Source organism: Hyposmocoma kahamanoa, unplaced genomic scaffold, assembly GCF_003589595.1.
Source record: "Hyposmocoma kahamanoa isolate Upper Pololo Valley unplaced genomic scaffold, ASM358959v1 63, whole genome shotgun sequence".
NCBI lineage: Eukaryota > Metazoa > Arthropoda > Insecta > Lepidoptera > Cosmopterigidae > Hyposmocoma > Hyposmocoma kahamanoa.
The window spans coordinates 17556755-17582030 of NW_020653851.1; the positions used below are offsets into that span (position 1 = coordinate 17556755).

At 34.8% G+C, this 25276-nt stretch overlaps 1 protein-coding gene across 7 annotated transcripts in view; it reads left to right on the top strand.

Moving 5' to 3' along the window:
• Positions 1-9925: 9925 nt before the first annotated feature.
• LOC113230481 overlaps positions 9926-25276 on the top strand; it is a 231904-nt gene continuing 216553 nt past the window's right edge. For 4 of the 7 annotated variants that reach the window (XM_026464427.1, XM_026464431.1, XM_026464430.1 and 1 more), the window contains exon 1: positions 9927-9997. In XM_026464427.1, coding sequence (XP_026320212.1) covers positions 9937-9997 — 61 coding nt within the window. In that variant the 5' untranslated portion in view covers positions 9927-9936. Of the gene's footprint in view, positions 9998-25276 lie in introns of all 7 variants that reach the window. The other 3 variants (XM_026464433.1, XM_026464434.1, XM_026464429.1) reach the window with 2 other exon arrangements.

The following is a 25276-nucleotide window of genomic DNA, read 5'->3' on the forward strand; positions in this document are numbered from 1 at the left end:
CTACCTGAAGTTCGCCTCCGAGCCTACAAGATCGCGATAATGAACCGGACCCACTTCGAGAACTTTGATTCCGTGTAGCAATTCCTTACGCTCCGCAAGCTCCGCTGCAATCCGCAAGGGAACCAAAGAATTGCACAACTTAAAGCATTGGGGCAGGGCACATTAGTTGCAGATCAGATGGCCGATGGGACCGAAGAGTTTTCCAGTGGCGACCGAGTACCGGAAGACGCAGCGTGGCCAGACTACTCAACAGGTGGAGTGTTGCCTCAGTGAAAGTTGCAGGACAGGTCGTTGTGGCATTCTTTGGGGAGGCCTAAGCTCAGCAGTGGACGACTTTCGGCGGAAATGATGATGATGAATAAAAAACAGAACAGTAGCACAGAATAAGCTAATCTACAATAGGTGACCTTATTTCTAAGTAGCAATATCTTCCAGGCAACCTTAGGATAGAAATTTAAGAGTTGGAACTGTACGTGTTGTACATGTTGGTTGGGTACATTCATCCTACGATAACTATTAAAAAAATACACAAATCAAAATCAAAAAGCTAGGTACAATTAAATTATGAATGCACTGTGATTTTCTTTTGTTGCATTTTGATTACGAACATTGCGTATTGATTACGGCTGTGCTGAGGTAGCCTAGTGCGGCAATTATTGCAATATCTGGAAGATTGTAATGAACTTTATCACTTTTACACCACGATAAGTATGATAATAATCTCAGTCAATATAAAAGAAACCGATAGTTGTAAACCTTTTTTCCAACAACACAAAATTCTCACTCTATCCTGCATACATATACTGGAATTATGTAGTGTTCGTTTTTCCGTCATAAGAATAGATTATACCACCAACTTCGAAATTGACATTGCACTCGTCTAGTCAGCTGTTTGATGACAATTAACAAATTACCTAAATTAATAAAGTAATAAAAAAGCGACACAAAATTTTTAAAAAGCTTTGAAAATATTTTTAATCTACATCCATTTTTATTAACATGGGACTTGTCAACTTATGGCTCGGGGTGACAGGCGCAGTGGCGGCGCCCCTCTGATCTTTGTGATTTAAAACCCTGAGTGGCACTTCAACTGTCATGGATAGGCGCTTACCACCAGGTGCACGACTTGGTCGGCTCATCGCTTGACATCATAAAAAAAGATGAAGGGCCTTAATAATGATTGCACGTTTTTCATGCAGTCTGTATAACAATAATCCTTCTTTAAGGCGATGTGTGTCAATAAGGCGGGCAGCCGGGCAGCAGCGGCCGGCGGCGGCGCTATGCGAAATGGAAAGTATTCCGTGGCACACTTACGCGTTTTGGTTTATTACGTCACCGTTGCACCATGATCAGTGCATTTATTACACTTATTGGGTTCGGCAAATGCAGTTTTTGCTCGATTATGTTGGCAACTTTAGTGCAATATTATTTTAAAATTTGCTACTTGGTCTTCGATTGCAAATAGAAGCAATATCGCTATTGTAAATAACTACAAAATTAAACCAAGAACTGGATAAATTTAGAGGTGATGTAAATTATTATTAATTAGGTAAAATGTACTTTGGACGTGGATATATTTCTGCTAGTAAATTATCCAACGATGACGCTTTTCCAATAGGCTGCGGGACGATGCGGTCATCGAACGCCTGTAGTTATAGTTTTCGTTACTAGCTTCAAATACAAATTAAAATGATTTAATTTCAGACAATACGTCCCTATTAGTTACTGAACAATACAAATTTATATACTAACGTTAGTAAATACAAGTACACGCTAAGTTTAGGGTACAGATGAAGTTTGGTTCAGTGTTCAAAGAATAAACTCCCTAAACCCAACCGTAGAACAGGCCGTCACCGCTGCCACATACTCTGTGCATCAAAGAGCAATTCGCTTTCGCACAATAGCAGCAAACTCATCTACTTGTGCATCAGCGAACATTCCCGAGGCGCTGCAGAATCGCGGCAGCTGTAACAACATCTTGAATTTCCAGTCAACTCTAACTTATTTTGTTTTATAATACTAAGTGACGGGACGAACAAGTCATGCGCCTGGTGTTAATCGACACGCCTGTCAATAACAGTTGCAGTGCCACTCAGAGCTTTAAATGGCAAAGATTTGACGGGCAATGCCACTGCGCCCGTCACCTTGGGACATAAGTTGATAAATCTTATGCGTCTGTAATTCCGTGGACGAACTCTTTCACAAGAAGCTCTAGGAAAACCGTGTGTTGTGGTTGCCGTGGACACACCATAGACAACAACAAATTATACCCAAGCCTATGTCTGTTCCATCGCCTATACAATAGCCAATATTCTGAAGAACTGTTTGATATGATGCCAACGGAAACATTTTATCGTCGCACCGTTCGCCACCGGCAGGGAGTCCACCCCACACTCTGGAACAGAGTCGATCTCGTACTGCACGGTTTCAGAGGAGATTCCTTACACGTACAATTAGGTTGTGGAATGATCTCTCTGTCGGGGTTTTCCCGCAGGAATACAGCACGGAGTCCTTCAAAAGGCGTTTGAGAAGCGTCTTAAATGGTTCGCAACGCGCTCGTGATGCTCCTAGTGTTGCGGGCGTTCATATGCGACCGTGACCACTTTCCATCAGGCGGGCCTTATGCTTGTTTGATTCCTACATAATATAAAAAAAAAACTGACGAGAGAAATAAATCTTGGGCGTAAAAATATTTCTCCTCCTATAGGAAAAGCGGCAATACCTGGCAATGGCTGGAGTCATGTACTCAGCACCATCGCTTTCTGTATTTGTGTTATTTCATTATATTTTTCTTCTTAAAAAGGTTGCTTGCTTGAATATTATATTTTATTCTTTTTTTAAAAATTAGGTTGAATCTCTGCCATCGCGCATGGAAATATCAAAGTTTATATTAATGAATCTCGAACTTTACTAGCTTTCATATCATACTGAAAATCATTGATTTTTACTAGTGAATATCAAAAATAAAATCAAACTCTGTAGGCAATGCGATTGTAAGATTGCCATCATCATGATATAACAATTATTGTGCATTCAAATTGGCTTCCAAATACGGAATTAGTGAAAATGTAATTACGTTTACACTGGGTTTTTACATAATATGTCCGTGTGTTTGTCGTCTTCATATAACAATTATAATTCGTTTACATTGGATTCAAAATTTTAGAATTAGTGTCAATGTTTAAATTTACACTCATTCTATAATTTGCATTCCAGTTTGATTATATTCTGTGAAAATGTTATAATAAAGTAATGTAACGTAATTTATAAATTGCTACAATTTAATTACTAAAGAGCTGTCTGTAATGGTGCATTTATCCAACGCAAAGTTGCAAGTGAAAATACAAGCATTCGCATCGTTGTATTTTGATAGGTGGTTACATTTAATGCACAATAAATATATTTTCAAAATTATTAATTAATAAAAATCTTTGGACTATATTAATTGATTTCATATGGATTGGTGTAATTACAGTGCAGGCAAGTGGCAGGGCAGTGCCTAGATCTTTGTCATTTATGTTCTGAACGGTACTGCAACTGTTATGGACAGTTGGGTCACTTACCACCACATGTTCGTCCCGTATCATAAAAGAAATCTTTATTTAGTATGCCAGCGTGGTTGTGACACCGTCTATCTGGTCTGGTGGAAAACTTGTAGCTTTTTCCTCTATTAACAATTTACGGTGAATGCATTCAACCATTTTAATCAGACAGAATTTATGGATGTTTTAATTGTTAATTAATTAATGTTATTTTTTTTATCATTTATTTATTATAAACATTGATCCTTGAATAAGCATTTCTATTATATTGAATATAAATTTCTATTTTTAACTGCTTCTGTGGCCTAACGGTTATCATGCCAGACTGCCACGCAGAGGTCCCAGGTCCAATTCCCGGGCCGGGAGAAATATTTGTATGGCCTACATTTATTTATCTCGTGAGTTTGGGTGTCATTTGTGGTAGTCTATGTATGTGTCCATGGCACCCGCGTCACAGGGTTTCCCTAGTGCGGAGCTATGTTGAGTGTGTGCGTTATTATTATTTACTTTAGTCTTCTCAACTTGTTAGCAGGTTTAATTAATTATTATTATTATTATTGTTATTATTACTATTACTATTATTACTATTATTAGTACAATTATTATTACTATTACTATTACTGTTACTGTTGCTGTTGCTGTTGCTGTTGCTGTTACAAGACCTAAAAGATTAATTTTGAATTTTTAAATAGGAGAGCCGGTATTTCCCGGCAATGGCACAGTCGGTCGGGGTCACGGACTCAGGATTAACTTTTTCTTTTTAGGGGGATTACCTCCTTTTATTGATTTTTTCATAAATGAGTTGTTATCAACTTTTTAAACCCAATTAAAAAAAAGTAGGAGGTTCTCCATTATACTGTCTTTTCTTGTATGTATGTTACGTGGTAACTGCGGCATTTGTAAACCAATTTTGATGAACCTTTTGTGTTGTAAAGACGCGACCTCAGTATTGGTCCGATTTAAATTTGAAGAAAATAGTCCACCTCTAAGGGTGGCAAACTAGGGGATAAAATGTGGTTTCGCGCATTTTCCGGTAACCGACATCAATAAAACTTGGCAAATAGATGTAATTCCACGAACTTTTGAGGTCCGTTTTTTTTTAAAAAAAGTAATATTTTAAAAATAATATTATAAATAATATTATAAAAAAATTATAAAATAAATAATATTTTTTTTTATAATTTCAATTTTTATTCCATAAGTTTAATACACGGAGTTCTCTAAAATCCGTGTATTAAACTTATTTCAATTTAATTACAATTAGTCATTAATGACTAACGGACATTGTGAACTCATGGTGCAGTTAAGTGTCATGACATTTATCAAATCCGGCAACCATATTTACAAGTAATATATATGGTAAATACGTACAGTGGTATTTTCTAAAGTCCAAGTTTCGGAGTCATTCGCGTTTTACGGAAGTTCTCGATTGTAGTAACTTAAATCTCATGGTTCGCTACAGCAATCAAAAGATTATCTTAGCTGTTCAATTATAAGGTTAACTTTCGGTTCACGTAGTGACAATCTATATTTGAATTACCGGATGAGTGAAAAAGGTATATTGTTATAAAATACATTAGAAAGAAATAGGGTAACAATGCAATCGTCTAGTTCTATAAAGCTTGAATGACCCGGATGTTTGGATTTTAGAAAAACATATTGTGTATAGATATTTTTAATAACCGGTACTGTCCACTGCTGAGTGGTGGTCTTTCTTTTCTTCGTCCATTCTTCACAGTTACTCGTATTCGATATACCCAATCCCCATAACACCCATTATATTTACTTTTGAAGAACAAGGTTGGTGAAATTATAGGCACACGGGACTTGTTAACTTATGTCTCAGGGTGACTGGCGCAGTGGCAGTATCTCTTAGATCGTTGCCATTTAAAACTCTGAGTGACACTGGAACTGTTTTGGACAGGAGTGTTGCTTATTGCCAGGTGTATGACTTATTCGTCCCGTAACGTGGTATCATGAAAACATCACAAAAAATCTTTATTGTTCTCGACTGGCTCGTCTCTCTACCTCTTCTTCAAACAGGCTAAGCGTGTAGGTAGATACTAATTAGTGTAAGTTCATACACGAGTGACCTGCTCACCGTGTAACTCGGTTACGAGCGAGAAAAATATTATGACAATTTTTATCGGGTTTGGTTTTCGCCATTGTTATACATAAGAAATGAAATATTTTTTCGGATGACTGACCATCATCAGTTAGCCATGACTATGGGGCCTGGAAGTGCCCGAAATGTTGGTTTCTTTGAAAACAAAAAAGAAAACAAATATACGCGATTCAGATCTGAAATAATGGTTTGTTTACTTCGTTGTTTTTTTTTAAATTTAATTACTTTTGCTTTGTTTTCTTTTAATTCTTTCTGTACCTATATCCATTGTCTTACAATTATATGGACGTCGGATCCGCTCTAAAGTGTCCGAACTTATAGGGCATTAAAATCGTATACAGAGCGTCATTCACGCTTTAGTTTTCGTTTGCTCGACTGACAGCGAAGCAAGCAAAATTAGACAGTAATTACAATTTAAATTCAACGTTTTAGCTTTTTCATATTCCTTTACATGTCACTACGTTTAAATACGTTGACTTGGGACATTTTTTTCGTGGTTTTTGTATTAGACCCGTCGTCCATTTATTTGTAAGTCAATGTGTATATCTGTATTCTGTTCTAATATTTGTTCAATTGTTTAAAGATCATCAGCTCTTTTTACAGGTAGAATATTTCCTTCAAATTTAAATGAGACTATTACTGAGGTACCCACTTTTCAACAAAAAATAATCATCAAAATCGCGTAACATACATACAAAAAAATACAGTCGAATTGAGAAGCTTCTCCTTTTTTTGAAGTCGGTTAAAAATAAATATTTATTTTACTTCCACTTGTCCTATTGACTTGAAATTTGTTCATCCAAGTCCACTGCTGAATATATTTCTCCCCAAAGTTTTCCAGACCAGTCGATTGAACGTGCCGTGCGTTTATTGGTTACCCGCCGCCCTCACCAGGTCATCCGTCTATCTAGTAGGGGGCCGTCCCACTGAACGCCTTCCGGTTCGTGGTCTCCATTCGAGAACCTCTCTGCCCCAACGGCTGTCAGTTCTACGAGCTATAGAATATTAATTAATTATAGAAGCTACTGAATAGACATTTGTTGTACTATGAAAATCCGATGCCATTGCAATAATATGGTAACCTTCATCGGACAGTCTACAGACTATCAAACTCCTCAACTTCTCACAATAAAACTATCGTGTTGGTACACATTAAATTTTGTTAACTTATGGATGATTTAAACTTTCACGATTTTCACAGATTATTTGATTTTTAATTGTTTTTCTTATTATATTGTTATTGCTTATATAATAATACGTCCGAAACGTCGAGGTAATTAAAATATGTTTTATACGTGATTAAGTCTCGAATTAAAAACGAAATAATTATGGATAAATAAATAAAATAAATAATAAATCATTTATTGTCTCCACAAACTGTGCTTGTAAAAATAAAAATAGATGCTTTACATAACATCAAAATATAATCTGGTTGTGGAGGCTGGTCCTTGAACTAGGAGAACCTGTATCTCAGGTAACCAGGTCTCCACCCCCGATGATGATGGATGATCATTTTATGGAGTACAATATTTTTCGTTAGGGGTTTATTACGTCAAACAAACAACAAGCTAAGGAAGAACTGTCTTCATTTATTTAATGACATTATTATCCATTCACAAAGACGTAATCAAGAAGTACATAAGCTGACTAAAAACATCGGAAATGTAGCGGAAATACGGTTAGTAGGAAGTTGCGGCGACAGTCGCCTATAACGTAATGTTTATGTGAAATGCGTATTTTGAATGAACAGTGAGTTATATGAAAAGTACTTTTATTATAGTCTATTTGTTCATGTACTTAACTAAATGTAAATCTTGATAAATGAAATATACATTTATAAAATAATTTTTACTTACCATTAAATACAAAGTACAAAGCTTCATATGAAATTGCATGCCTATTTTTATACCTATTGATTTGTAAAAAGATATATCTAGATTGTTTACATTTAGTTTAGGTACATAAACAAATGGACTATAGTAGCAGACTTTCTTGTGAAAGATTCGTCCAGGAGAATATTGCCACTTCACCTATTTCTGCCGGCAAATGATAATGTGAGCATTACTGCTTTCCAGTTTTAAAGGGTAAAAGGTTTCAGGGTGCTGGTGAAATTACAGGCACGTGAGATTTTTCAACCTATGTCTCAGGGTGATGGGCGTAGTAGCAGTACCTCTCAGATCGTTGCGATTTAAAGCTTAGCGTGGCACTGCAACTGTTATGGACATGCGCGTTGCTTACCACTAGGCGCTCGACTCGTTCGCCCCGTCACCTGGCATGATAAAAAAAAGTATCTTTCTTATCAAAATGGTATAATAAGAAAGTTGCGAAGAGCTATGCTGTGAGTCAAAATTATAATATAATATGGCATTTTTTGTAGTTCAACAAAGTGACGTTTACACTTTGACCTTTTTTTTACCTATACAATCATTTCAATTTCGATTTTTTTTTAACACAAACAATTCAATTACGGTTTCCCAATGATGCGCTACACTATTTTCTAATCATCATCATCCACAACCCGTCTTCACTCTCCACTTACGAATTTACGCTAAACTCACTCATCTATGGCTGGTGGCCTCGACTGTCATCTACCTGTCTTGTAGCAGAACGTCACACGTTTCTGTTACACTTCTCGGCCACCATTTGATTGTCAATTTTTACTCAATCTGTCCTCACTACGCTTCGCAATATGTCCTCTAAAGTAAGTAGAAAATAGTATAACTACTACTAGTACTATGAAATAGTACTGCATTTTAACATAATTTCATAGTCACGTACGTGTCATAGTGTACTTTAGATTAAAAATGCAATTTAATGCAGGTGCATTGTTGTGCGTAGTACTGCTACCTATGTGGTAGTGTACAGTATTTTTTTTTACTGTACAGGACAGTGAACTGAGATACGTATATCATATTTCTTCAGCTAACGATTATAAACAAAACAAATTCAATGTTAAAAATCTATTGTGAAGCAATGAAACATAAAGAAATTGTGCTAAATTATAGTCAACTCTGACTTACGTAAAATCATAGAACTTTGTGCTTTCATGCAAAAGATTTCAACGAGACCGTTTGACCGACTGCGGCCATAGAACTTCTTTATAATAATTATTATATTTATTTCTCTTTATGTACTTACAAAATAGTAATAGCCAGCAAGCAAATGAAACGATTATTACAAGTTTTAACATTTTACGCTTAAGGACTGAAATAATATTTTTTTATTCTTTACTTAGCCGGTATGCATTAAGTAAAAAATCACCATCATTTATTTAAATCAACACATCGACCAACTAAAACACATAAGTCAAATTCATTTATTTTAAATTAAATAATAGTGACGTCTTTTTCATTCTTATCATTCTTTTGACATTTTACGACAAAATAATAGGATTATAAAAAATATTTTTTGATTAGAACTGTTATTGTTGATCTTTCAACTGACGAGCAAACGTTAAACAAGCACTAAGCTACGACCGCACTCGTTTTTAAGTTACGTACGTTTGTAAATGTTTAGCAGCAATATTCAAGGTTCACAACCCGTGGAAAACGTTGCATTGTGCCACTGTGATCCCTAAACCCTAAGCCTTGTCCTTAGAGGAAACCCGTGTCCAGCAGTGAGACGTATAATGAACTGAAGACGAATATTGATATTCAATAAAATAGCCTAGAAAAGAATTCCCACATCATTGTATTCCCAGAATTACCACACCACAACACAAAAATATATATACAGAATAAAATAAAAAAAGACAAAGCAAAAGTAACACAAAAAATAAAATAACAAAAAAAACAAAAAAAAAATGAAGCAAATATTTTCCAATTTTAAAACAGTCTTCTCAATTTGAATCAATGTCACATGTTCGGCTATGGCGTATGTAAAAGGATCCACTCAACTAATGTCACAACCGAATAAACACTGTGACGCTGATTTTCAGTGGACCCTAATTTTAAAGGTTCTAATGTCTGTTGACCAGCTTTACTGACATAATTACTCGCTTGATTACACTTTTTTTCGGCCTACAGACCACTGGTCACGGTAAATATTCTTAACGCCCAACTTTTCCAATTGTTTGAAACCAAACTGCCCTTCAGTAATCCCTGACATTTCACCCGCTTCCTAGCCCCACCACAACGACAGTCGCGCGCGCAGTTCTCTCGGCTTGGCATTCATGCGCACGCGCGCTGAGCTCTCGCGCGTCGGCCGTACTATGCATCGGTGGTGAAGTGAAGTGTAGTGAACGTGTTAATTCTAGTACTGCAACGTGTGATGAAAACAAACATGAGGTCTTTCAGCGCCGCGGCGCTGGTGTTAACCGCTCTTTTATCAGGTAAGACAATTGCCTTTACGTGAGTACAGAGTTTAATTTAGGGGGTTGAAAGGGATTGTGAAAATAAATTGCGAAGGAATTGTTAAGTCATTTGTTTACTACAAGTACACGCAACATGTGCTTTGATAGGTTGCTGCAATTTTTAAAAAGAGTATTATATGTAGAGTGTATTTTGATAGGAATGATAATTTTAGAGGTGACTACATTTAAGAGATCTGATTTTAAAATCGGGACTTGATCGTGGACTCCTTTCGAGATCAAGGAGCATGCAACACTCCTGAAACATCGACGTAAATAAAATATGCTTGTACACGATTGAGTTCTGATTTAAATCAATCTACGTATTTTTTTATTTACTCCAATTGAGTAATTTTGATGCTTTTAGTAGAACAATAGCAAAAATTCCTTAATTAAAAAATGAATGAAAATAATTTCGATTCCAATTTGCTGTCTCTACTTTCTTCTTTCATCTTGCGTAATGTGATCGACTTTGTGCATTTTTTTATAGTTTGCATACTTTATACCGGTTCCATTAGCAAACACCTCATTTCTAACTAGTTGTTTAACCGACTGCGTAAATAGAAAACGAGAGTTTATGTTTGGTTGTTTCTTGTTATTGCATATTGCAAACGAAAAGTTGTGATAGCTAGATAGATAATTAAAAAGGAAATTCGTATAATGCAATGGTAAAATTTTACTACAGGATGGTGTTAAGAGTGTAAATTTTTTCATAACGACATATTTTTTGCTACAATATAATTACATCGATTAATAAATAAAGATATTCGAAGAGAAAGACAATTAGAAAGCTATTTATAAGTTCACGTGTTAATGTTAAATTTATAAGAGTAGTATTGGCATAAATAAACCTGTCAGATTTATTTGTACTATTTGTAATGTGGTCATCAAAACAAAAACCAACATTATAATATGACAAATTTAAAATAAATGAAATATATATGGACAGAGTGTGGCGACAATAATATTTTTTATAGAGACGTTTAAAATGTACTATTGTAAAGAAATAAAAAAAGAAAAGTGTTTTGGGTTTGGCATCTAGCTTAAACGTAAAAAATTTAAACTAAATAAAAACTTAGAACATTCTTAGTTATAAGGACTTATTTCTTCATTGTCAATAGACCCGTGGCTAATATAAAACTTTGTCTTATTCTATAATAAAGACTGAAAACAAATGATAAATATAGAAACGATAAGTTAATAATTTACATAAATTATCACATATTTTAACTTTCGTGTATCTATTAATATATATTTGATATTAAAATTTGTAAGTTAGCGAGAACTTTATTGAACTTGTTATACGCTTTCGTTTTTTTTCAATGCCACTGTCGTTTACTCGTCGGTTGTTAACTGTGGTAGATTCTTTATTATAGGAGTTATATGTATACATACATAATACATAGATACGTATGTATTATGACGCGTGTCTCCCAATGGAATAGACAGGGATTATGGACCTCCGTCAGCTACGATAAAAAAAATTAATTTTAAAAATTCCGATACAAAAAAGTGTATTCTAAAATGTCCATCACCGGTAAGCCAACTACTCGTCGATACAAATTCAATAAGCTCAAATAAGATTGTTCTGTAGATTGTACTGGCAGCAGCATCATGTCAAGGTTTGTCATATTATTGGAATGTCATCAAATTTTCAGAGTATATCAAAAAAGAGTTCGTCCAGGTAGTACTGCCACATTACCTACTTCTGCCGTAAAGCAGTAATGTCAGCATTACTGTGTTCCGGTTTTGAATGGTAAGGGTGCTGGTGAAATTACAGGCACATGGGACTTATTAACTTATGTCTCAGGGTGACGGGCGCAGGGGTAGTGCCCCTCAGATCTTTGCAATTGAAAGCTGTGAGTGGCACTGCTACTGTTATGGACAGGCATGTAGCTTACCATCAGGCGCACGACTTATTCGTCCCGTCACTTGATGCTATAAAAAAAAATTCAACGCGATTAGATAAGTGGAAGTCAAACAAATATTCATTTCATGACTGACCTCTCTGCACTAACTGGGAAAAGACTCAACTCTCATACTCACGAGATAAATAAACGTAGGCCATACAATATTTCTCCCGGCTCCGGCATGCATTAGAATGGTAACCGTTCGGCTACACAGACAGTAAAAAACCAATGTTAACGCTTAAGGTAGAAAACGAGCCTTATTTTGTGGTACAGTTTAATGCAGTTATAAAATTACATTTCAAATAACAAATTTTAAAAAATAACTATTGGTGTATAAAGTTCGAAATAGAACTTTAAAATAGAGCTATTAAACAATTTAGTAATGTAAAACAATTAAATGGCTGATAGTGCTTTAATTTTTGCTTCAGTTCTAAGAATGCATTTATAAAATGATATATCGTTCTATTAATAAATTTTAAAAAAGCAACTAGGTGTTTCACAATAGAACTTTAAAATTAATCTATTAAATAATTTGGGAATCGTACTACTTACTTTTGCAATAGTGCGCGAAAATAATACAATTGCGATAGTGTGGTGTAATTATAACGAGGGGTTTTTTTGCGCAACCGCGTTACTACGTTTTTTCAACGCGTGCGCAGCGAAAATTGCTGGTTACTGCCGGTGAAAATTAATCACCCGTTTTCCTTCTTCTGACGTTTAATTTTAATTTCGTGGATTAACGGATTTAATTTTCTATTTTTTAACGTTTCCTTAACAAATCATAATGTGATTAAAAATATTTCCCTAATAGTTAGTTTAAAAATTACCTATTTTCAGAGGGTTTGTATTTTATTGTTCGTAGATATATATTTATAAAATTACAAAATATGGACCTAAAAAACAATGGCCATGATGAAGTCAATTGAACAAAAAGTAAATAAATATTGATTTCGTAAATTAATTACACTTCAAAGTGTTTGTGATGTTAGAAACAAAAATTATCGGTTTATTTAAAAAAAAATATATGTGATATTTTGATCACGAGTCTGACTAATGATGCGGTCATTATGGGCGCGGTTTTTTAACATGGTATATAATATTGTGTAAAATTGTTTACACTTCCCAGTGTTAACAGCAAAAACTTATTATCACTTTATTTCTATTCTTTAAAAACGATCACACCAAATACGGTCTGAAACTAGGGAATTCCCTGTATTAGAAAGAACATGTTCACAACCAATTTAGAAAATGAGAGATCTAGATCCATCTTACACTATGCAAACCGTTCGGCCACTGAGGTTGTCGAAATAAATTTGGAAAGCATATCGACATTTTATTTATGAAAGAAAGTGTTTCAACATCTTTCCATTTCTAAATTCGACAATAGCATTAAGTCCTTTATGGAACATTATTTTCAAAAGAGCACCAAAAATGGTAGACAATTTCTCAGATCTCCACGGCAATATGATACGCAATTTGTTACACTTCCATATTTAGTTTGATAAAGACATTGCTATCGTGAAAAATATTACTACTATATAAATGTGTTTCTCAGGTACAGATGTAGTAAATGTTCTTAGTATTTTCTTATTTTAGTATTTTTTGCAGCAACAGCTTCTTGTGAAAGTGTTCCCATAGCGAAATACTGCCATCTTACCTATTTGTGCCGCCATGCAATGATATGAGCATTATTGCGTTCCTGTTTTGATCTGTCACGCGTCTAAGCTTGCATGCTTAAATTGATATGCAATGTACTAAGAGTGTCTTTTGTATTGCAAGCATTGGTTTAAGTTTAGTACATAAGTTTAATTCAAGAGTGCACATTAGAGCCACATGATGTCTCTACCGAGCAGCTGTGTTTTCAATTATAATTAAAAAAATAATAATTTATAAAAAAATATAAAAATTTCTATTTTGTTTTCTTAAAGAAAAATCATTAGGGACACCGTGTGTAATTAGGACGCGTGATAGGTTTTGCACTCACAACGACAGTGATATAAATAATGTGTAAAGCTTCCCGTTCTTAAGTTTAAAGATCTTTTAGCAGTAAAACTCCTTGTGAAAGAGTTCGTCCAGGGAATTACTGCCACCTTATCTATTTCTACCACCAAATTCGAGAAAATAATGTTTAAAGATGTGAAATTTAAAATATATGTACTTTTTTCTTGTGGTAACTTTCACATACCTTATCCACCTAGGAAAAAAATAAAATAGTGAGAGATCGGCCTTTTTTACTATTCACGGCAATATACAAACAATTTTTTTGAAAAAATGTCACATGCACCCTTTTATCTAACGTCGGCAGATTACTGCGACTTGTCAACTTATGTCTTAGGGTGACTCAGATGTTTGTGATTTAAAGCATTGAGTGGCACTGCAACTTACCACTTACCACTCACAACTTACCGCGCACAACTTGTTTGTCCGGTCACGTAGTATCATAACAACTATAATTTTTAATAAAAACAAAACGAATCGACTTCAAACTTTGCTTAGATGTACATTCAAACTGCAACTAAAAAGTTAACAATCGGTTACCGGAAAGTGCGTGAAGCCTCCTAGTTTGCTCCTCTTAGAGGTGGAATATTTTCTTCAAAATTTAACGAGACCAATACTAAGTTACCTTCTTTCCAACAAAATAAAAATTATCAAAATCGGTTCACAAATACCGTAGTAATCGCATAACATACACACACACAAAACACAGTCGAATTGAGAACCTCCTCCTTTTTTGAAGTCAGTTAATAAGGGTAAAAGAACTAACAATCAAGTATATTAGTGCACTACTTCAAAATTGATAGTTACAAATAGAAATTTTTGATTTGACATCAATTTTGGGATTCTTAAACTAAAAAAAACGTTGTTCTAGTATTGGCATGGTATGCATATTCAAAAACGCAACGTTCCTTTAGGCCATTTAAAAACCCGTATGGCCTTAACAAGCGCCAGACATGCATATATTTCAACCGAAGTACGACAAAGGAAACGGTTACTTCACGCCGATTATACTCGGTATTGTGATGCAAACATGTTCACTTCAATTCAAGAAGATCGGTTCGTGATATGAGATTAGGGCTTGACTTGACCAAAAGGATTGGTCAATTTGGTCACAAACTTGGTCATGTTGAACAATTGATCGTGTTATTAGACAACCAGCTGGTCAGCTTTCCATTTAAATTGAACTCTACGCCAATTAAAATAAGAAATTACGGCATTATAAAACTGAGTGGGCTGTTCTGTAAGATAACCTAATTGCAATTTAGCATTTGTTCACTTATAATAAAATTTATATGCCAGCGGTGGCGAGATATGACAATTGTCCTTAGAAAAGCCGGAGGATAACAAACACTTGCCTTAACAAGTGGCGCCTTGGCGACAATTAACATAGCACTTATTGGCACACAAGATACTAGTACAATTTATTTCACTGGTTAATTATTCTACACGTAAAATTGAGCACAAAATATAGTAAATTACTTTTAAATATTTATAATATTTGATAATGCGTTAAGAATTTTATGCAAGCCGGTGGGAATCGAGTTATATGGACGCCTCGGCACTGTGTGCCAGATAACCACATCAATTCCTGATCTCAAACTAGGGAAACGTACCATGTACTGTGAGTACTAGCGCAACGGAATTCACCTTGAATACCCAGACTAGAGCTAATTTAGAAAAGTTCAAATTTCAAATAGTTCCAACCGGGAATCGAACCCGGGACGTAAACCAAAAAAACTAGCTGTTTCGACGCCTGAAGTTGTCGTCGTCACTGGGATGCCCGAGCATGGAAGGTGACGGCGAAGACGGCCTAGAAGGGTTGATGAAATGAATCTGACACATGGAGCAGTGGAGGATTTTAGGTATTCGCAATAGCTACACATCGGAAATGAATCTATTTTCCTTTCGGATGGCAATCGCGTATGACTATCATAGCCATTATATATAGATGACCTTTGTTTTACAAATGATATAGTTGCAAAACGAATGCACTTGCGCAGAGTAACGGCGGCCGGGTACTCGATGGAAGTCGGGCGGCGCGGATCGCATATAGTTTTCCGGATAGCGATGCGTGATTGCGAATGATTCGATATTCGTTAGTGATTAGGTATTAATGTACTAATTCTGTCATTCGAATGACAAATTAGTAATGTACTTTTCATATTCGAATGATTATTCGAATGAATGATCATTGATTACTAATTAGAATTACTAATCATTAGATTCCTTAAATGTCAATTATTCCATGTCAATTATTCTTTTTATGTATTCGAAAATTTTTTGAGTTATTCATCATTACTTTAATGCGTTGTTCGTAAGTGCTTAGGATTGCAATGTGAGGTAGATACAATATAGTATTATATGTAGCAGTTGTGAAGAGTCGGTTTAAAACAATAGCAGATTTTTTTATTAAATTGATGGCTTACTGGAACTGTGGCCTATCTCAAAAGTATCTAATTCAACAGGAAGATCGTTTAAAAACCCTGAGACATGTCTGCCGCGCAAAATTTACTTATCATAGACCATGCCAGGCTTGTCATGTGATTATTTTAACCAATGAAAGGCTCGGTGTCCCTTTCACAATACTTTATTTATTTTCTGAAAAAATCTCAATAACAAGTCAAAAATGGAACTATTCCTGAGAAACAGCGGTGTCAAGCGACGGGACAACCACATCGTATGACTGGTGGTAAGCGACACGCCTATGTGTAGCAGTCCCAGTGTCACTCAGATCTGTACATCGCAAAGATCTGAGGGGCATTTCCACTATACCCGTCACCTTGAGACATAAGTTGAAGAGTCCCATGTGCTTGTAATTTTACTAGTATACCCTTAACCCTTTAAAACTGGAACGCAGTAATGCTCACGTTACTTTCTGGCAGAAATAAATATGAAAACAGAATTTCCCTGGATGAATTATGTAACAAGGAGCTTTACTGGTACTAAAATGATGTAGAAGATATGAAGGAAACGTTACAATGCAATATATATGTTCTTTTGCATACTTATTACTACGTTCGTGAATAATTTCACAAGCACAATATTGCGAATTCTATTATATGGACATAAATAGTCGAAATAAATTAATAAAGCGACAATTCTTATTAAGTTTTTTACTCCTATCGATCAGCCTAAAATAACCTCTTAGTTCAATCATCTCACAGACTGATGTGTAATGCTTTCATGAGACGTTGCATGAATGGCGTTACATTTGTCATTTGGAACTTTCTTTTCGTATTCATTGTGAAATGCGCAATAGTTCGAGACGGTAGTGATGTTACAAAGCAACAGGTGAAATTGAAAGAACAAAATGAAGTTTTTGATATGTTAGTCAATTAAATGAAATACTATTTCCTACTCTCTTACTAGTTTACAAATTTGTTACTTTTTATCATAACAAGTGACGGCACAAACAAGTTGTTCGCTTGGTGGTAAGCAATATGCTTCATAACAATTGCAGAGCCACTCCGAGCTTTAAATCACAAAGATCTGAGGGGCACCGTTACATCGCGTGTCATCCCGAAACATGAACTTGACAAGTGTTTGTAGTTTCACTATCACTTCAAATACGCAGTAATGGTCACGTAAATGCTTTGCAGCTAAATACCATGTGGTGGCAGTACTTGCCTGGATAAAGTCTTTTGCAAGGAGCTCTACTGCTACTTATGTACTTCTTGTAAAGATTGTCATTAATCATAGTTAATAGTAATCTTTGCGATTTAAAGCTCTGCGTGGCACTGCAAACAAAAAAAACTTTACACTAAAGGTTTTATGCAGGTTCTACTTGCTTGGATGAATTTAATCACCCACGTAGTGACCCCTTGAGTTCTAACAGGTCGATCATATTTGAAATAAATGTTGCAAATGATAAACAAATGTTTATTTACAAAGATCAATCCCTAGAGTTTCTTATTCATTCTTCTTAGGGGAATCTGGTTTATAAATTAGTAGTAGAGTTTAATCAGTACGATGATTGGAAGTGTAATTTGCTTACTTACAAAATAAAGATTATTTGGATTCGAGATATGTATTACAAAAGTACTTAGAATAATAAATAGTAGATGATGCATTGTAATTAAAGTGTAAAATCTTAACTACCTAGGTAATCCGGGACATCCATTCTAAGTGTACGGAACCTAGAATAACTATGAGCAGTTAGCAGCGAAGTATGTCGGCCAAGGTTTAGTTACACAAACAAAATTAGTCATTCGGCGCATGCGGCTACATAGTAACAAAAGGACTTGTTTGTTACAAAAGGGAGAAAATTGGTAACAAAGAGAAATTAGTAGAAACAAGAAAGAGATGGGTGATAAAGTTTTGAGTTCTCAGTTGCGACAGTTTGTTGAGCTACAGAGTCTTACTAATAGAATACTGTCGTAAAGTTGCTTGTTTGTCGGTATCCACAGGATATATCACGAGGAGTATGCGATGGAATAGCACGATTTAATTCCTCCTTCCTCTTTCCATCACCGGGGGACTAGACGTAGGCTTGGGTTCTACCCCTATGATACTACGATATGACCCTACGATTCGTACGAAGCGTTACGCTTCCACATTTATAGTCGCAGTAGAGCTCCTTGTGAAAGAATTCGTCCAGGGAAATACTGCCACCATACCTATTACTGCTGCCAAGTGGTAATGTGAGCATTACTGCGTTCCGATTTTAACAAATTTTGACAACTGTTATGTAGGCGTGTCGCTTACCATTAGGCGTACGACTTGTAATTAAAAAAAGTTTGGAAAATGTATTGAAATATTTGCAGGTGCATTATAGGCAGTAAATTAATGGTTTTCATTGTTATTTATAGTATGTTAAATTAGATACCTAAAACATATTCGGTTGTTTATAAAACTGGGAGCTTAATATTAATTCGGAAGACGTTGAGATATAGTAAATAAACAAGACAACAATTCCATTCGTTTCTTATGCCCATAATAGCCTTAAGTGTAATAAATAGTATATATTTTTTAAAGTAAATAACATGTACATTAAATATAATAAATCAATGGACTTAATCCAACAACAAAACTGAATTTGATTTACGATAACAAAAAACGTAATTGTATACTTTTTGTTACGGAAAATAGAATAAAGGCAATGTCTTTTATATTGACCAAAAATGTGACAGGTCAAGGTAATGCAAATATAGATTTATAAATTGATTCATCTGAATAAAATTACAACCAATTTGTACAAATTGTACCGTGAATGATGAAAATGCTAAACACTAATCACTATGTTAAGCAACACTATAGTACGATGTATATTTTTTTCATTAGCCATTAAAAATATTAACACTCATTCTCATCATAATATTTGTAATACAAATGTTAAGAATATTTATAAGCTTTATTTATTTCTATCTGTTTCTTTAAATATAGAATAATTAAGCAATAAATTACAATAATTAAATGATATTATCAACCCGTCACGAGGCCTGGATACACACGATGTCCCTAACGATACTGTGTGTCTTTTGTGACCATGTTATTTTAGTACAGTGGCGTCCTATTATGATGTCTTTAATGCGCACCACCAATTAAAAATTTATAAAAAATATATATAATTAGTAATACAAAGATCGAACACTCGGAAAAAGATCCTTCGATCCGATCGTATTCGAACCGACGAGTTCAGTCGTCGACGTCGCCCGCAAGCCGTGCCAGACGCTATGCCGACTAAGCCACGGAACGACCCAGTTAACCTCACGAATTTTCTATATGCTTGTTGTAAAGTCGTTGAAAAACCAAATATAAAGATCCAACAACAAGCACATACAAAAATTCGCGGGGTCCGTGGCTTAGTTGGCATAGCGTCTGGCACGGTTTGCTGGTAGACGTCTGTTCGAATCCGGTCGGATCAAAGGAATTTCTTCAGAGTATTCGACCTTTGCATTAATAATTATAACAAACTAGTGAAGTAATTTCACAAAACATAATTGAAAATCAATTCAATACTTAATTAAATACGTAAATTTTAAATTTTTTTTCAAGCTACATGATGAGTTAAAATCACTTGTTTGAGAAAGTGCAAATAAAAGCTATAGATTAGCTTGTGTTCAAAGTACAAAAACAATAAAGAGCATGCCAATAGTGCCTGTACAAATGCAAGTAAAGATGATTGACTTTTTATACACATTGTATGGTGCTGTCATTATTTGTTTTACAACCATAGATGTAGCGCCATGACATGTGTTTTTCGCCTTAAATGTCATTACATACATCGATCATAATAAAATATTGATGATTCACAGTCGTCAAGCCTTATCGCAAAGTAAGGTCAAACTTATCATGTATTGTACAACAATATTCAAAATGTATTGGATGTACAACATATTCCGTATTGTTACTTACATGGTAAGTACGTCTGTGAAAATCATCATTGAAAATTGTACCTTCCGTCGTTTACTTAGGCTTTAAATTGGAATAAAGAAAAGTTTTCTATACTGTAGCCGTGCCATTTACGCATCTTTTTTTGAGCTTCATCTACGCCTTATCTAATAGGTCAAAGTTTAGTCAATAGTAATTTAGGCATATCGACATAGATTTTGCATGGAAAATAATGAATTCACTATATTGAAATATTTATTTATTGCCACCAAATGTATTTCGAACCTTTTTATTAATTGGGTAGTTTCAAAATATTTTTTTTGCATTGGTTTTTGCGAAATTTACAATTTTAATCAACTGTAATAATGTTAATAAATCATTTTTCTGATTTTTTAATTCAACACATTTCGTATTAGATACTACACACACCTGCACATTTAGCAGAACACTAGTAAAATCCTCGTAATAATGCTGTCATTTTTCTAAAGGGTGGTCTTTGATTTTTTTGATTTTTTTAAATTTATTAAGGCTTTGGCAAAGCCATCAGCCTAAATATGCAGTTTAATTATGTTTCTGTAAATATGGCCGCCACAAAGAGGATAGGCAATTTGAGGCGGCGTGCTTGGATTGACTCGGGATTCCTTAAAACGGGCTGATACGGTTATGATACGGGATTGATATGAGTTCGAGATCCGTATAATATCGCGTTTTAATCTTCGATTAAGGCACAATAGCACTATCCTATTCCACTTTAAACTAGATTTCACAAAATAATTGAAAGTCAAAATAAAAACGACACTTTTCCCTCCAATAGGTCCAGAGCGAATCCTTGGTCTTTGATATTAGTGTTTATTTGCGGTCTAATTTGAAAATAAAAAATCAGTCGACTTTAATTCGTTTCATTAATCATTAAACCATCATTAGATTCGAGGATGATTTTACGTTCTTGTAAATGTCGTAAACTTTAGTTGAATATTGTTTTTTATTTATTAAACGTAGATTGAATAGGTATTAAATTGTTGTTTTTTCAAATTGTTTCTGCTTTGTCAAAAAATGCATTTTGTTTAATTTCGATTTTTTCCAATAAAGATTGAACAAGGTTGTACTAAGTCGATGATAAAAGATATAAAATTTAATTAATATTTTATATGTAACCTTTATTTCTTTAAATATGAATGTTACTATTTTATATTTTCACTTGCTTTTTGTTTGTAATTTATTTTAATAGTATTGAATTTTTTTGTAACCTTTAAGATTGCAGAGTTCTAATGTCAAGTATGTAATGTGTTTGTGATTATTTACTTGCAATACCTCTTACTAACGGTGAAGAAAAAACATCGCGATGAATACTGCACGTCGAAAAAGGTTGACAACCTTTGTTAAACTGTTGTTTTATATCGAGTTCTCAGGTTTTCGCGATTGTTACACATAGGAAATGAAACTATTTTTCCGGATTTAAATCGCGTATATTTGTTTTTTCAAAAAACAAATATACGTCACGTATATTTGTTTTTTGATAAAACAAATATACGCGATTTAAATCCGGAAAAATAGTTTCATTTCCTGTTTTTTTATGATAATAAGTGACGGGATGAAGAAGTCGCGTGCCTGGTGATAAGCGCGTCTATCCATAACAGTTGTAGTGTCGCTCAGAGCTTTAAATCGCAGGGGGGTACCGCCACTGCGCCTGTCACCCTGAGACATAAGTTGAAAAGCCCCATGTGCCCTTAGTTCCACAAACACACTTAAAATCCAAAACGCAGTAATGGTCACAGTGCTGCTTATAAATAATTAAGGTGGCAGTACGTCGCTGGACGAACTCTGTTACAAGGAGCTCTTTTGCTACTAGCATAGTTCAGACTGTCTGTTTTAATCTTCACATGAGGAGAGGCCCGTACTCAGTAGTGAACGTATAATAGGTTGATAAAGATGATGAATGTATTAAGTGTGTATTCCTTGATGTTAAGGTAATAAAATGAGAAAGAAAATAAACGTATTAAACTCATTATTACGCTTCCCAAACACCGCCGTCGTCTCAAAGTGATTAACGTCTTCTTTGCAGATTCTTTAATTTCATTACTGTAATTATTTCAAGTTGAAACTAAAATGTTAGTTGAATTAAACATTTTGATTACACTTAAGTTGTGTAACTTACGTTGTACGATGTAATGTAACTAAGTATAAGCGAAGTCACGGAATGACGTTTTTTTTATTGTTTTCGTCGTTCCGCGCACTTTCACGGTCATGAATGCGTGGGCGACTTTCTTTCGGCGCGCGCGCATTGTTCGAGACAGGTGGATCGGATTTGCTGGGTGCTAAGGATTTCGTTGATAAGAAGTTGAAATTTGTAAACCATTTTCAGGATATTGCACAAACTAGAGTATATATCGAGTTCTAAGGGTTTCGTGACTGTTACACATTGGAAGTGAAACTAGATTTTCGAATTTAAATCTCGTATATTTATTTTTCAAATTACTAACATTTCAGATCTTTCCAGGTTGTCACCTAATTTTACTTTATTATTTTTTATTGTGATGATTTATTGTATATATTGTGTCTATGAGAGGGTGCCATATTTTGAACATACAATTCGTAAGAAAAAATCGTATTCGATTTATTCGAAATTTAAAAACTTGAAAATAAAAAAAATCTGCACTTTGACCTTGAAAAGGTTTTCCTATTGCATTATAGGCAATAACTGTCAACCAAGTTGTCCAATTGAGTTGCGAAGAGCGTAACTTAATTATATTCCGGCTAATTAATTTATTATAGTGATTCGCTATTTACACGCTCATTGCTCAGATATTGCGAATGTCATTGTTCATTAGGGGAACTGGTGATGCGTGTAATTAAAATTAAGACTTGTTGTAATTTGGTGAACACCTAAAAGTATTTCTGAAAAGAATTTTTATTCGAATCAAAAAAAAAATTCGACCTCTGGTACAAACTTAGGCCAACTCTTTCGTCAATTCGTATTTAATATCGAAAATTTTACACGCATCTCTGGTTGAAACAAGAGACGTATTTTTCGCGCTTATTACTTTGAAACGCTCAAGTGAAGGAGATCGAAAGGCGTATCGGTTTTGGTTGGGCCGCTTTTGATAAGCTAGAGGATGTCTTTAGTCATAACTCCCAAAATACATGTAGGCCAAATATAATCTTGCGATCCTCACCCATGGTAAAGAGACATGGATGCTCATTTCACTTCAATTTAAGGTGGCACAATGAGCGATGGGAGCGCTCTATGCTGAGCGTTTTTCTCTTGGATCGGGTACTAAAGGTCGATATTCGATAAAAAACGAAGGTTACACGACGTAAAGTGATGATGGGATGGTAAGTAAATATAGCGGCTCTTTCACTACAAAATTGGTGATCATTGATGTATTATAGAGCTGCCAACAGAAAACAAACGTCGAACAAGATTAGCACGTGTTACGATACACGGTACACACAATGTGACACATTAGTTCACACTATTGTATTGTAGCGTAAAAGAAAAAGTACGAGTAGTATCGTTGGTAATAAATATACTGTATTTTACATGTTGCATTATCACTAAAGTGTGTTTGTGGAGATCTTTCGAATTTCATGATTTTATTTGTTACAAACTGGGTTAAGCCGAAGATAAGGTAACGCTGTTGTCGTTTGTGCAGAATACTCCAAGTCATCTATCATCAGATAGTTGAGGAAATTGCCGTATTAAAAAAGGGATTCGATGGTCAATGCTTTTCTTTGGATTAGTGACTTGGAAAGTAAACAACTGCGCGACTGCTCTCGGCGAGTTCCTCACGTGTGATTTCCATCCGACTAATGTGAAAAGTTAGTAAACGAGATAATTGTTATTATATTCGAACGTGTCTCTGGCAACGAATGTGTTATAGAAGGTGTCTCTGGCAACGAATGTCTTATGGGACTCTCCGCTAAATACACAATTAATAGGCAGATTCAATGGACCCCCATTCGCTACACTCTTGACGTACCTCTTTCGCTTCCTCCACTCACCCTTACCCTTGATGTATACACTTCCGAACACAAAATTCGAGCCACAGGCACAGGTGTTATTTGAGTAGAGGGTATTATTAGTAAGCTACAATCGAATGCGAATTTTTATATTACAGTGTTAGATTTCGAGAATTTTGTACACTATATAGGTTATCTTGTGTCTTTTAAAATGCATTCTATTCTTTTCTCTGTTTTATCATTATATACCTCTTTCATATTGTTAAAAATATAAGTTCCAAATGAATGACAAAGCTCATATTACATAACACATTTGAATTATGGGTTAGACATATGCGATTTCGTTATATACATAGTTAACCTTTAAAACTGATTAGAATTGATCTACATTCTATTTTAGTATCTACATTTTAAAAATCACAATACAAAAGATATTCCAAACGGTTTGAAACTACTTTCAATCTAGGTTATTATATCATCAGGACAAAATACAACAGGTTTCGTGTCATAGATATTTTTAATCCGGTCGAAGGCATTTGACCATATTCAGTTTCATGTTGGTTTTGGTGAAGAATCGTAAAAAGGTCAATAGGCTCAACAATTGTAATACCATCATTATTTTACATATTTTAAAACTAAAGAGGGAGATCTGTTCGATACATTTTATTATAATTTATAATAAATGGGGATGATTGAAAATATTTTTTGTTAGTTGCCGAAATGGCCAAGCATGAATTCAAAGGATAGTCCGGATGTGTATAATAGGTATGGCACGAGCGTTTTACTTTTTACTCTATAATCGAATGAAGTTGAAATCAAGAACGAATATAGATTAGCAAGAGCTCCTTGTGAAAGAGTTCGTCCAAAGAAGTACTGCCACCTTATCTATTTTTGCCACCAAGCAGTAATGTGAGCATTACTGCTTTTCGGTTTGAAGAGTAAGGATGCGGGTGAAATTACAGGCACATGGGATTTGTCAACTTATGTCTCAAGGTGACAGGTGCAGTGGCAGTGCCCCTAAGATCTTTCCGATTTAAAGCTCTGAGTGGCACTGCAACTGTTA